Consider the following 12025-nt stretch of genomic DNA (forward strand, 5'->3'; position numbering starts at 1 on the left):
CATTCATGTTATTAATAGCAAATAATGGATCCCTAAAAGGCAGAGGTCAGTGACGACCTCACGTCTTCATTCTTATTCTGCACCCTCTTGGTCCTGATCAAGGTCTGGCACCTTCCATCAGTTCTATATATTCTACCTGATTCAAGTACAAAAGTATAATATCACAAATATATTTAAATCATAACACAAGTATATTTAATATAATTTAAAGCAAATAAAATAAGAAAAAACCTTAAAAATACATTCAAAATGAAGACTTCAGAATATGTCTATTATGCCTAAAGGATGGCACTTTGTCCAACACTTGTATTTCTGGATGAGGAACACACCAGAATGTCTGTCACATAATATCAAGGCTCAATAATACCATATGCTTCATGCAACATTGAGTTATTGTGCAAATACTGATATAAGCTGTCCATGAACACTCAGAAATAAGCTTTTAAAAATGTTTTATGTTAAATGTTTATGCATGCACCAAGTATTTCAATTTATAAACATGAATTTTGAAACTGGTCCTCCAATAAGGTACTGAGATGAAAAGTCACAATAAAATAAGACAATTTTCAGTCTTTCAGGTATTTTGAAAAAAAAAAAAGGAAAATAAATGACAAAGTTTATAGAAATCTTTATATTCCAAAAAAGACAGTTTATTTAATATGATACAACAATGAGATCAGTCATACTGACGTGTTTATGTCCTTACTCTTTTCCCTATTTCTCCTACTTCGTCTGCTGCTGTCTGTTTTGTCTCCGTTGTCTCAGGGGTACGGTCTGGTAGTCTTCAACGATGCATGCAGAAGTTTTGACCTGGTGCAGAGGTGAAAGGCAATAGAGGGGAGTTCATACTCAGTCCAGGGCTATATGGCCTATCTGTGGTTTTAATCAAGACAAGAACATGGGGACATTCATTTTAAGAATACTGGGTTAAACGCATTATAATCATGCCGATATTAAAGTACGCAGGCTCTGACGCAGCTTTGATTGAGGGGTCAGCTTCCGGAAAGCACAGATCTGTTCCGGGTTATGGGACGCTGCTCCTGATTGTGGTGCAGCAGTGTAACGGTCTCCTGCTGCTCTCTACTGGTTACACAGTGCAAAAGGCAAAGCAGAATTTGAAAGTGCTCAATAGTCACTGCTCATTTTCCATTTCCAAGCTCTGTCCTCTTTAGAGGCCGACGGAAAGATTCTAAACGTAATGTGACCTCGTACATATGATTTATAAAAGGAATAAAAAATAAATTGCCACTGTAACATTTTTTCCAGCAGGATTCTGACAGGATTTTGGAGCAAGTCACTGAATTCAGTGGTGGACCCCTTCATAAACGCCAAATATCTTACAACAGTAAATCAAAATCAATGTACAATATTTTCTGGCATTAATATTCCTTTTAGATATGCATAATAATTCACAAAAGAGGGTCCTTTTCAAATGCAAATGGAGCTTACCCACAATGAACATTGATATAAATGGGTTTCACATATGTACACACTTCATTTAGATCATTTCCAGTTAAAACAGCCATTCAGTGCGGATTATGCGTATTTCAGGAGCTATTTCTGAAGTGAGCTGATATGTGATAATCCACCTGGATGAGGAATGGGACAATCATAGTGGTAACCATTGGTAGAAAATATCCCAAAACTGCTAAAAATATATATATATTCAAACATATAGACAACTAAGGGCTTCCAAATATAAAAATCAAGATGAAGGATTTAAATTTTCTTCTTAAAAATCTGCTCAGGCAAGAAATTTTAGAGTCTCCATTCTGATTAAAGTGGGTTCAGAAGGAACTCCTCCAATGAGAATGTACTGCATATGGTTTTATATAGAACCTTTTTGAAAAAAGTTCTATATAGTACCAAAATAAAAGGGTTACAAGCTGAACATTGTAACAATAACAATGTCATATACCACACTTTCTTCATTATTCTGAAGAACCTTAAAGATCACCATGTGAAGAACCATTTAATCACACCAACGCTCTTAAACTACAAACCCTTGAAGAAGTATTTTTAAAATAGTGTTTTAAAGAACTGATGAATCCAATGAGCATTTGGGGAAACACTACAAACTAAATACTAAATAACTACATACAATAACTTGTATTTAATGACTTTATTTTGACTGGAAATGGTCTCTGTCTTTTGCACAATGTGTATATATATATATCTTCTTTTCTTGAATGGTTCATTATCAGACCATAACATTAAGGGCATTGGTAGCTGCTTTTGTTTTTGGCACTTAGTGATATACAGTCAGGGGGAACACGTCTTAAATCTGATTCTCAGTCTTCATCAGAGTCTTTCATCCTGAAAAGCAAAACAGAAATCTCTCCACTTTTATGAGAAGTGAACAGCGAAGGAGAAAGGGAGGTTCGTGAGGGGCAGGAAGAGCTGGAGTGCATACTCTTTACTTATTAATTCCAATAGACTGGCGGACTGTTAGACCTCTCGCTGTGTTGCCTTCTGTCATTACAACAGCATTTTCCTCCTGATCTTGTAGAAGAGTGTGTCATTCCCAGAGCACACTCAATGAGGCTAAGGGGGAAAGTAAGGGACACCCCCCACACACCCCCTCCCCCAGCCAGCAGCTGAGGGTCTCTAGGGGGCGCCACGTCCATACTTTTTCTGCTCACATCAAACAGCAGCGGACAGTCAAACAGAATTTGGAAACAGCACTGGATCCTTCCTTATTCAGGGAAAAGCATGAGAGAAAGCAAAGCCACTGTGTCTTCATGCACACGGGCAATCCGCAGACATCTTCAAAGTACAGTATATTACAAATCGGTTGCATTGTCAGTTCTTATATCCTATTGGCTCCTACAGAAGAATACACCAGACGATTAGGTCACTGCATGTCGGCTGGAGAATGAAGCGAGTGCCTTTGGAAAAAGGCCTTTGTTGAATCCATCTAGAGCCCCATTCAGGCTCTTCAGTGTTTCTCACAAGTTTATGATCAGCCCTCACTCGCAAAGCACATTGTTGAGGGAAAATACTCAGCACGTCGACGCTGATAATATCGAAGCCATTTCCAGCGCTCATGCACACATCCCTATGTACCCACTCATACAAGTCCTAAAAAATGATTCCAACTCCAGTGACCTCCCAGTGCAGGAATGGTTATTTCTCGTTCTGAAAGAAACATGAAAGAAAAGGACAAACAAAGCGGGAAAAAAGTCACTTTCACTTGGTCGTTCACGCCAGAGTGTCGAGGACGAGGAAAATAAAACACAAGGCTAAATCACATCAGTGAAGTCCACTGGCGGCCAGAGTGGACGCATCCAGGGCGCAGCCAGATCTCTGAGGGCTCACAAGGTCAAAGGTCAAAGTTCACAGGTCATCCTCGTCCAGCTGGGCCAGGTTATTGGGGTGCTGTAGACCGGAGGAGGGTCCGGGGGCTCTGGGACCACCCTCTCCTGCATGCTGTTGCCATGGAAATACAGAAGAAAAGGAATTTTTAAATATATGACTCTCATACTGCTGGCTATGTCTGCTACTGCATTGTTTGTTAATTGTTATCACAATCAGGTTTTAATTTGTAAGTATGCTTGTAGCCCTAAAGATTTAGATCATCCAGGCTGTGCCTTCGGAGGTCACTTTTAACTTTCAAAGACACTGTAATGTCAATAATTCCTTTTCTTTTGAATAATGTTGCATTATTTATTCATCAGTGCAATTAAAATGTACTTTAATTTGCAGCAAAATATCAAGAAACCCGCACTTGATCTAAATTGCATCTCCCTCTTGATATAACTCTGTGCCAAACTTTCCAAAGCATTTTATTTCCATAGGCCTTTATTTTTAAAGCTGGAAAAATCGGCACTCAGCATGTGCCAAACACAGCAAAGTAATTTGCAGCTAATCCCCCAGCATGTTATATTTGGCTGATTGGCTGTGAGAGCTGTTGCTTTATTAAGGTCATGATGGAGTCTAAATCCCCGTGAATGAGTCAGTGCAGAGCTCAGGAGAATCTGAAATCAAAGCAGAACGGAATCTCCACAATGAGCACACTGCAGAAATGACTCAAACCCTGGCCGTATCCCTCCACGGCTCCACAGTCTCACACTCTCCCTCTAAAGCTGGAGATACGGGGTTTACTCACAACTGCGAGGTGGACTGTCTTTACGTCCCTCATCTCAAACCAGAGTGCTCTCTTCAGATCGACTAATGCTGGCTTCTTTTTACAGCTACATTACAGCTAGTGTGGAGCTCATTTTGTGCTCATTTCAAGAACATTGATTCTCTTAATTCTCTATATCTTATAGTCACTAACATGTGAAACCGTTTCTAGTTTCTTTTTTATCACTGGAAAGTAACAAATAATGTATTATGTATTATTTGGACATTATTTTCTATAAAGTACAGATCACATGAGGTAAAATTGATTTGTAGCCCCTGAATGAACCAGTTTATATTCCATATAATGGGTCTCCCACATGGGTGCTGCCATGTTTATAACAGGCTTAGTAGAGAAAATCTCAGACACATCCAGACCACTGGGTGTCAGTATAATGAACATTTTATTATGTAAAGAAGAGTTATTGAAAAAGGTACAGCAAGGTGGCGCAACATGTAGAGTCTCAGACTGTCTTTGAGGACTTTGGTGTGTTCTCCCAGTGTCTGCGTGGGTGTCCTCCAGGTGCTCCAGTTTCCTCCCATGGTCCAAGAAAACGTGCATTTTTGTGTCTAGTATTAGCACAGTTTTTCAGGTTTTCACTGCACGTTCATTCATTGTCTGTAGCAGCTCATTGAGTTCAGGGTTGCAGTGGGTCTGGAGCCTAAGCACAAGGCAGGAACACGCTCTGTATGGGGCACAGCCTCCGACCCCCCCAGGAAATGAAATCACGAGGCTGCTCCGTGTCCAGAACCTCAAAGACTACAGAAAATAAGTAAAAAGTGTAATTTTAAAAAAAAATTAAAGCTCACGAAAACCACACTGTTCATCTCCAGGGTGAGGAGTTTTTCCTATAGGGTTTGAGTCCTCATCACGTGTCCTGTGGTCATTGTTTACCATCAAAACAGTGGTCAGTCCCAGCCTCAGTGCTCTACACAACAATCCCACTGCTGATAGACATCTGAACTTCCTCTGCTTCCTGTTTGTTTAGTGGAACAGAGCAGCAGCTCTGAGTAAACACAACCAACACGGGAAGACACAGCTATTGTTCAGCTGTCATCACTTTGATCAGCAGACAGTCTTAATAGACTCTAGAGTACACAGACCACTTACTCAATTCACTTTGAATTCAGTGTATTTTACTGTCATGATAAATATTAACATCTGTTTTGCCAAAGCTTTCAAATCACAGAAGAAGAGAGAAAACAAATACCTTTAACACCCCCCACCCCCCCCAATAACAACCACCACCACCACCACCATGTAGGAGACCCATCCTATGGAGCATAACTGGTTCACTGATATAAAGTAAGTTGGCTCTTTATCTCATATCAATTGTACTTTATGAAACAAATGTCCTGTCACTGCACTTGTGCCTCCTCTGTTGTCCAGCAGAGGGCGTTGTGTGGCTTCTTTTCTTGTAGTTTCTAACTCTTTATTATTCAGTTTTCCTAAAGCAATAACAGTTTTCCTTATGCATTAACTCATCTGAGGTGTGTGTTGTACCTGTGAGGTCTGAGTGCTTGGGGGATAGACGCCATTGGACACTGTCTGGCAGAGGACAGGGGTCTGGGAGAGTGGGGGCTCCTCACTGAAGGCCAGCTGAACATGGGTTGGAGACACTGTCTGACACTCTAATCTGGATTCAAGCACACTGTGCTGCTCCTGTGTTAACTGTTAAATACAATCACACATATACACACACACACAGAGAGAGAGAGAGAGAGAGAGAGAGAGAGAGAGAGAGAGAGATTATATCATTCACTTAAAGATAAGGTTAGTGTGAACTGCAAATTGATGTGTGTGTGTGTGTGTGTGTGTGGTAGCTGGACAAGTAGAGTGTTCAGTATTGTGTGTAGATGAGATTAGTGTGAATTGCAGACTTAACCTGTGAGTGTGTGTGTGTGTGTTTGTGTTTGTGTGTGTATGTATGTGTGTGTGTGTGTGTGTGTGTGTGTGTGTACAAATTGGGGCTGGGCAGGTACTGAGCTGGCAGTAGTGAGTGTTAATGGGAACTATACCTCTGTGTGTGTGTTGTGGCTGGGCAGATAGAGTGTGGGCAGTGAGCTGTTGTATGTTCGGAGGCAGGGGGCTCTCTGTCTGTCAATGGATGCTGATGAATGTGGTCGAAGTCCGGATGCTGCAGATACTGGAGGTCTCATACTCCTCCCCAGACTGTTACTCTTACTCTCTCTCCGCTGGTACTCTATTGGCGACTGCAGCGCTGAAAAACACAACACAGCACACACTTCACACTCTCTTGCTGAACATTTTGTCTGCAGACACAAGTTCTTCCAACACATCACTCTGAAACTTAAAACTGAACCTGTCTGTCCTTAAGACCACTACATTTTTTAAAGATATACAGCTCTGTGTAATGTTCCATCCACATAATTAAGAAAATATCATTGAAATTGATATCACTGATATTTTTTAAAAAAGCAAAACCTACATCCGAGTTCCCTATATCTCCTTAACTCTTCTCTTAAAAGCAGTTCAAGGATGAGAGGCATTCCAGAAAACCCTATCAACATGAGACTGAGTTTGATCTTCTGTGAGACTTCAGCTATCCAAAGGCTGGAGGTGCTTGAGAGCAGAATTGGCCTAGTAATCTGGGTCAGAAAGGAGGGCCCCACCACCTCTGTGCTAATGGGGGCTAGTACATAGCACAGTTAATAATAATAATAATAATTAATATAATTGGAGATGATTACTAACAGGGAAGAAAAATCTGCAAAGATTTAGAGACAAGCAAATCATATTATTATATTATCATATAATATAATATAGAGGTGGGTCTGGAGCCTACACTGGAGGGGGCGTCAGCTCTTTGCAGGGCGACACACACTCACTCATTCACTCACACACTCACACCTATGGACACTCTTGAGCTAACAATCCACCTACCAACCGGTGTTTTTGGACCTTGGGAGGAAACTAAAGCACCCAGAAGAAACCCACACAGACACAGAAAGGACACACCAAACCCCTCACAGACAGTTATCTAGAGTGGGGCTCGAACCCTCAACCACAGGACCCTGGAGCTGTGTGACAGCGAAACTACCTGTTGTGCCACTATGCAACCTGTAATATAATATAATGATTTTTTGACAGGCTGTTTGAATAAATTCATAATTCATGGGATCTATAAAAACCCATCACAATTTTTTATTCTAAATTAAACTGGATGGACCTCTTTCTTCTGTTTTATCTGTTTCCATTCAATATTTAGAGCACTCCTAATTCATATATAGCTGACACTTCCCTGACTAGGACCAGCTCATAAGAGCAGCTCTAACCCTGATCTGAGGCTGAAAGTTCAGCTCTGTGGATCTATGGAGGAATATGTTTGTGGTCAGTCCTGTGGCCTGGGGCAGCTCTTAAAGCCAGGGTCGGTTTGAATTGTCCTTGTGCAGTGCTGGTAAAGGCTGATAGACGCAGCAGCTTCGGGGCCTGAGGCTGAAGCTCACAGATCAAAGCAGAGTCAGGGCGGGGCTGATGAACTGGAGTTGAATTGTGGTGGAAATATGGGTTGCGGTGGGAGGTGCGGGGAGGAGGGGATATAAATGTGAAGCTGAGAAGGTAGAAGTGGACTTAGGATGGAGGTCAAGTGTGCTTACCATTGAGGAAATTGCGCTGGGTCTCCAAGATCTGGCTCACATCGCTGACCCAGGACCTGCTGATGTCCACTGAGGAGGACTGCAGGACGAAGCGCACCATGTTGCCGTCAGCTCCGCGAGAAGTCAGGGCAAAACGAGCTGGATCACCTTCCACACATGGCTCCAGCCCTAGACAGCTCATCTGAGGACAAAAGGAAAACATACCAAACTATAATGAATGAAGAATAAGGGAAATAATGCTACCAATATATTCAGCAATATTCATTCATTTATTCATTATCTGTAACCACTTATTCAGCTCAGGGTTGCGGTGGGTCCAAAGCCTACCTGGAATCATTGGGCGCAAGGCAGGAATACACCCTGGAGGGGGCGCCAGTCCTTCACAGGGGCAACACACAAACTCACATACATTCACTCACACACTCACACCTACGGACACCTACCAACGTCTGTTTTTGGACTGTGGGAGGAAACCGGAGCACCCGGAGGAAACCCACGCAGACACAGGGAGAACACACCAAACCCCTCACAGACAGTCACCCGGAGGAAACCCACACGAACACAGGGAGAACACACCAAACCCCTCACAGACAGTCACCCGGAGGAAACCCACACAAACACAGGGAGAACACACCAAACCCCTCACAGACAGTCACCCGGAGGAAACCCACACGAACACAGGGAGAACACACCACACTCCTCACACACAGTCACCCGGAGGAAACTCACGCAGACACAGGGAGAACACACCACACTCCTCACAGACAGTCACCCGGAGGAAACCCACACAGACACAGGGAGAACACACCAAACTCCTCACAGACAGTCACCCGGAGGAAACCCACGCAGACACAAGGAGAACACACCAAACTCCTCACAGACAGTCACCCGGAGGAAACCCACGCAGACACAAGGAGAACACACCAAACTCCTCACAGACAGTCACCCGGAGGAAACCCACGCAGACACAAGGAGAACACACCACACTCCTCACAGACAGTCACCCGGAGGAAACCCACGCAGACACAAGGAGAACACACCAAACTCCTCACAGACAGTCACCCGGAGGAAACCCACGCAGACACAAGGAGAACACACCAAACTCCTCACAGACAGTCACCCAGAGGAAACCCACACAGACACAGGGAGAACTCACCACACTCCTCACAGACAGTCACCCAGAGGAAACCCACGCAGACACAAGGAGAACACACCACACTCCTCACAGACAGTCACCCGGAGCGGGAATCAAACCCACAACCTCCAGGTCCCTGGAGCTGTGTGACTGCGACACTACCTGCTGCTCCACCGTGCAGCCCTGATTAGCAATATAAATTTTGGATTTATGGAATTGATGATGATGAATTGTAGTTCCACATTATATAATGTTTTTTAGACACTCAAAGTACTGTATATTATTTGGGAGTCACCTCAGCCATCAGCTTGTAGCATCCACTTTGATGATACAACGGCAGCCCATCCACACCAGTCCACTCACAACACATCAGCTAATAATCAGAGAGTAAACTACAGGGAATGAACCAATTGAGTTTGGGGATGACTAGAAGGCCAGTAGTGACCACAGGTGCAGTTTTAGGACATTGGAATAACACCCCAACTCTTTTCAAGGAATTGCCCCAGGATCTTTTATGACCTCAGAGTTAGGCTCTCATCCAAAGGATGTGGCACCACTTGTTCAGTGTAGTTCAGGCCCCACCAACACCACTTCCAGCAGCCATCACAATAGCCACCAAACATGATATGACTAAACTCACAATGAGATCATCTATATGAATCTATATTAATATATTTTGCCCATATCGCATTTGCCTAATAAGAATAATTGTATGTGTTCACCAGCAGGCCTTAGTTCATCTAATTTAAGCGAATGGAGCATAATAATGCTTCTCATATCTCTTCAAGTAATGCGTAATAGAGCAGCAATTTCCAGTGAAAAGCAGCAATTCATGAAGAATGACTGAGTGAAATGAATCAGTTGGAGATGAGAGTCATATAGTTCTAATGATACTGCAGATGATATTACAGATAGGGCTTAATGAACTCAGCAGCTCGAGAGGATAATTGGTGTAATTTGGTTAATTGAATCTATGGTGAGATGTCATAGTGTTGCAGTTTTCCAGTTTGCGGGTCCTGCACGTCTGAATCCCATTGCATTAATATTGCAATGACTTATTATGATCTATAATACTATACATTTTTGCAAATTTGCTGAAGCTTGTATTTTGGTGTTCATAGGGCTATATCCATTCCAAAATATTAGTGTCTGGGATTAAAAAATGGCCACATAACGTCCTATAAAAACAATTATTGCAAGCCATTTCCATTATTAATACATGTTAAACCTATGTAAACGTAAATGTCTGCCTGTCAGCACTTCTCTCAGGAGGAAATCCCACCTTGATGCTGCTCTTAAAGATGTAACCTGGGAGTGAGAATCCTTTCTTGCGGTCAATAGGCTCGCTAAAGATGACAATCTGTTCAAAGAGGAAGACCCGCCTCTCTTTGGGTCTGGACAGGAAACCGCTGTCCTGCTCTGTGACGATGAAAGTGTCCTGTTGAAGCAGTTTACCCTGAGCTGTGATCTTCCCCTGCCAAGAGAGAGAGAGAGAGAGAGAGAGAGAGAGAGAGAGAGAGAGAGAGAGAGAGAGAGAGAGAGAGAGAGAGAGAGGCTTAAAGGCCAGATACACTGAAGACTTCTTACTATGTCTTACTGTTGGAGACAGTTGGTAAAGTGCAGGTTGCGTTTGGCGCCGTACCTCGAAGCCCTGCAGCCGACCCACGTTCATCATGTCATTACAACGCTTAGGAACAAAACACATCACCTCCACAGCTTTCTGGAACCGAGAGAGCGAGAGAGAGAGAGAGAGAGAGAGAGAGAGAGAGAGAAAGAGAAAGTGAGTGAGTGAGAGTGAAAGGGAAAGCCACTGTTGAAATATGTGAAAACAGATCTTAGCAAGAGCATTAACTAAGAATTACTGTATTCCTGAGAGGCTCCTGCCTGAGTGTTAGCTCTGCAGCAGACAGAGTACACAGAGTTCTGTGTGTGAACTCGGCCTGGCGCCTGGGAGAGAATTACACCATGTCCCAGTAACGGGATATTCCTCACCATTGCTTTTTCCTCCTTATTTTTTCAGCTTGAAATAAAACTACTGGATAATGATGAGTTCAGTTTCAGAGATGATTCATACCTCCAGCTCCTTCGTGTCCATCCCAGCCTTGGTGTAGTACTTCAGGAAATCCTGTCAAGAAAAAAGCACATCCTTATCTATCAGAAATCCTGTTTACATTTTGTATGTCCAAAAGTCAGTGAATTGGTAAAATAAGCTGCTTTTTACTGCAGCCATAACTGTCTCATACTTTCAACTGTGCACATATGACGGGATGCTATGCCACACACAATCTCAAGGTCACCATGTTCAAAGCTATTTGTCGGCTCGAGGGGTTGAGCCTTGGAGTGATGGAACACCATCCAGTTACATTTGGCTAAACTGGAGTGATGTGTATGGTCCAGAAATAATCAACCAACATAAGCTAAAACCTTTAAAAAATTCTTTAATTATCATCTTAATCTATTTCATGTCATTTTAAAGTAAAAACAGGTCTGCTTATATGTCCTCTGACACTCCACAATACATCTAGAAAAATAGATAAAAATATGTATCCTATCTAAAATTAATATTAGCTGTCTGAATTTTGTCCATTTGATGCTAAACTTAACATCAGAAACTTAAACAGGTCTGACAATGTCGCTATTCTCCTTTAGGCAAATACAGTCAATCACACAGTCAATCACCCAAAGTTTGGTTATATTTCATGCTAAGTTCTGTTTATCTGTGTGTCGCCCAAACGGTAAACCTGCTGTATGAATGAAAGCTAGCTAGCTAACACGCTATATTTGCAGTCATCTATATAAAGGAAAACCTGATAACTCAAAGCACAGGAATTTCAGTCAGTGCAGTAATTAGACTGAAATACTGCTGTCATAACCTGACACGTTTAGCATTAGCACTGCAGCTAACTCTTAAAATGCACAATGTTAGTTCCAGATGCAGCCACAGTCCCCGAGGAAGAAAGAGCAGACAACTCTTCTCAGTGTGTCTCTTTATGCTTGATGAGGAGTCTGTCAGTACATCTGGGGTTGTTATACCCACATCAGTTTGCCTTGCTGTGATTTAGCCCCCCTTGCCTCCAAAGCTTCTGCTGACAACTGCCATTTTAAGCCCCTGGTGGAAAAGTCCAGTCAAAGCTATATCCAGTATGTGTC

The 12025-nt window shown here is 42.6% G+C and overlaps 1 protein-coding gene across 1 annotated transcript in view; it reads right to left on the bottom strand.

Moving 5' to 3' along the window:
• Window positions 1–650: 650 nt before the first annotated feature.
• arhgef25a (Rho guanine nucleotide exchange factor (GEF) 25a) overlaps window positions 651–12025 on the bottom strand; it is a 74817-nt gene continuing 63442 nt past the window's right edge. The window contains exons 10-16 of the mRNA XM_066671099.1: window positions 10950–11000; window positions 10518–10595; window positions 10158–10349; window positions 7741–7921; window positions 6142–6344; window positions 5627–5794; window positions 651–3429 (exon numbers count right to left, since the gene is read on the bottom strand). Of these exons, the coding sequence (XP_066527196.1) occupies window positions 3337–3429; window positions 5627–5794; window positions 6142–6344; window positions 7741–7921; window positions 10158–10349; window positions 10518–10595; window positions 10950–11000 (966 nt within the window). The 3' untranslated portion in view covers window positions 651–3336. The remainder of the gene's footprint in view (window positions 3430–5626; window positions 5795–6141; window positions 6345–7740; window positions 7922–10157; window positions 10350–10517; window positions 10596–10949; window positions 11001–12025) is intronic.

The sequence above is a fragment of the Hoplias malabaricus genome, chromosome 5, assembly GCF_029633855.1.
Source record: "Hoplias malabaricus isolate fHopMal1 chromosome 5, fHopMal1.hap1, whole genome shotgun sequence".
In the NCBI taxonomy this organism is placed as follows: domain Eukaryota; kingdom Metazoa; phylum Chordata; class Actinopteri; order Characiformes; family Erythrinidae; genus Hoplias; species Hoplias malabaricus.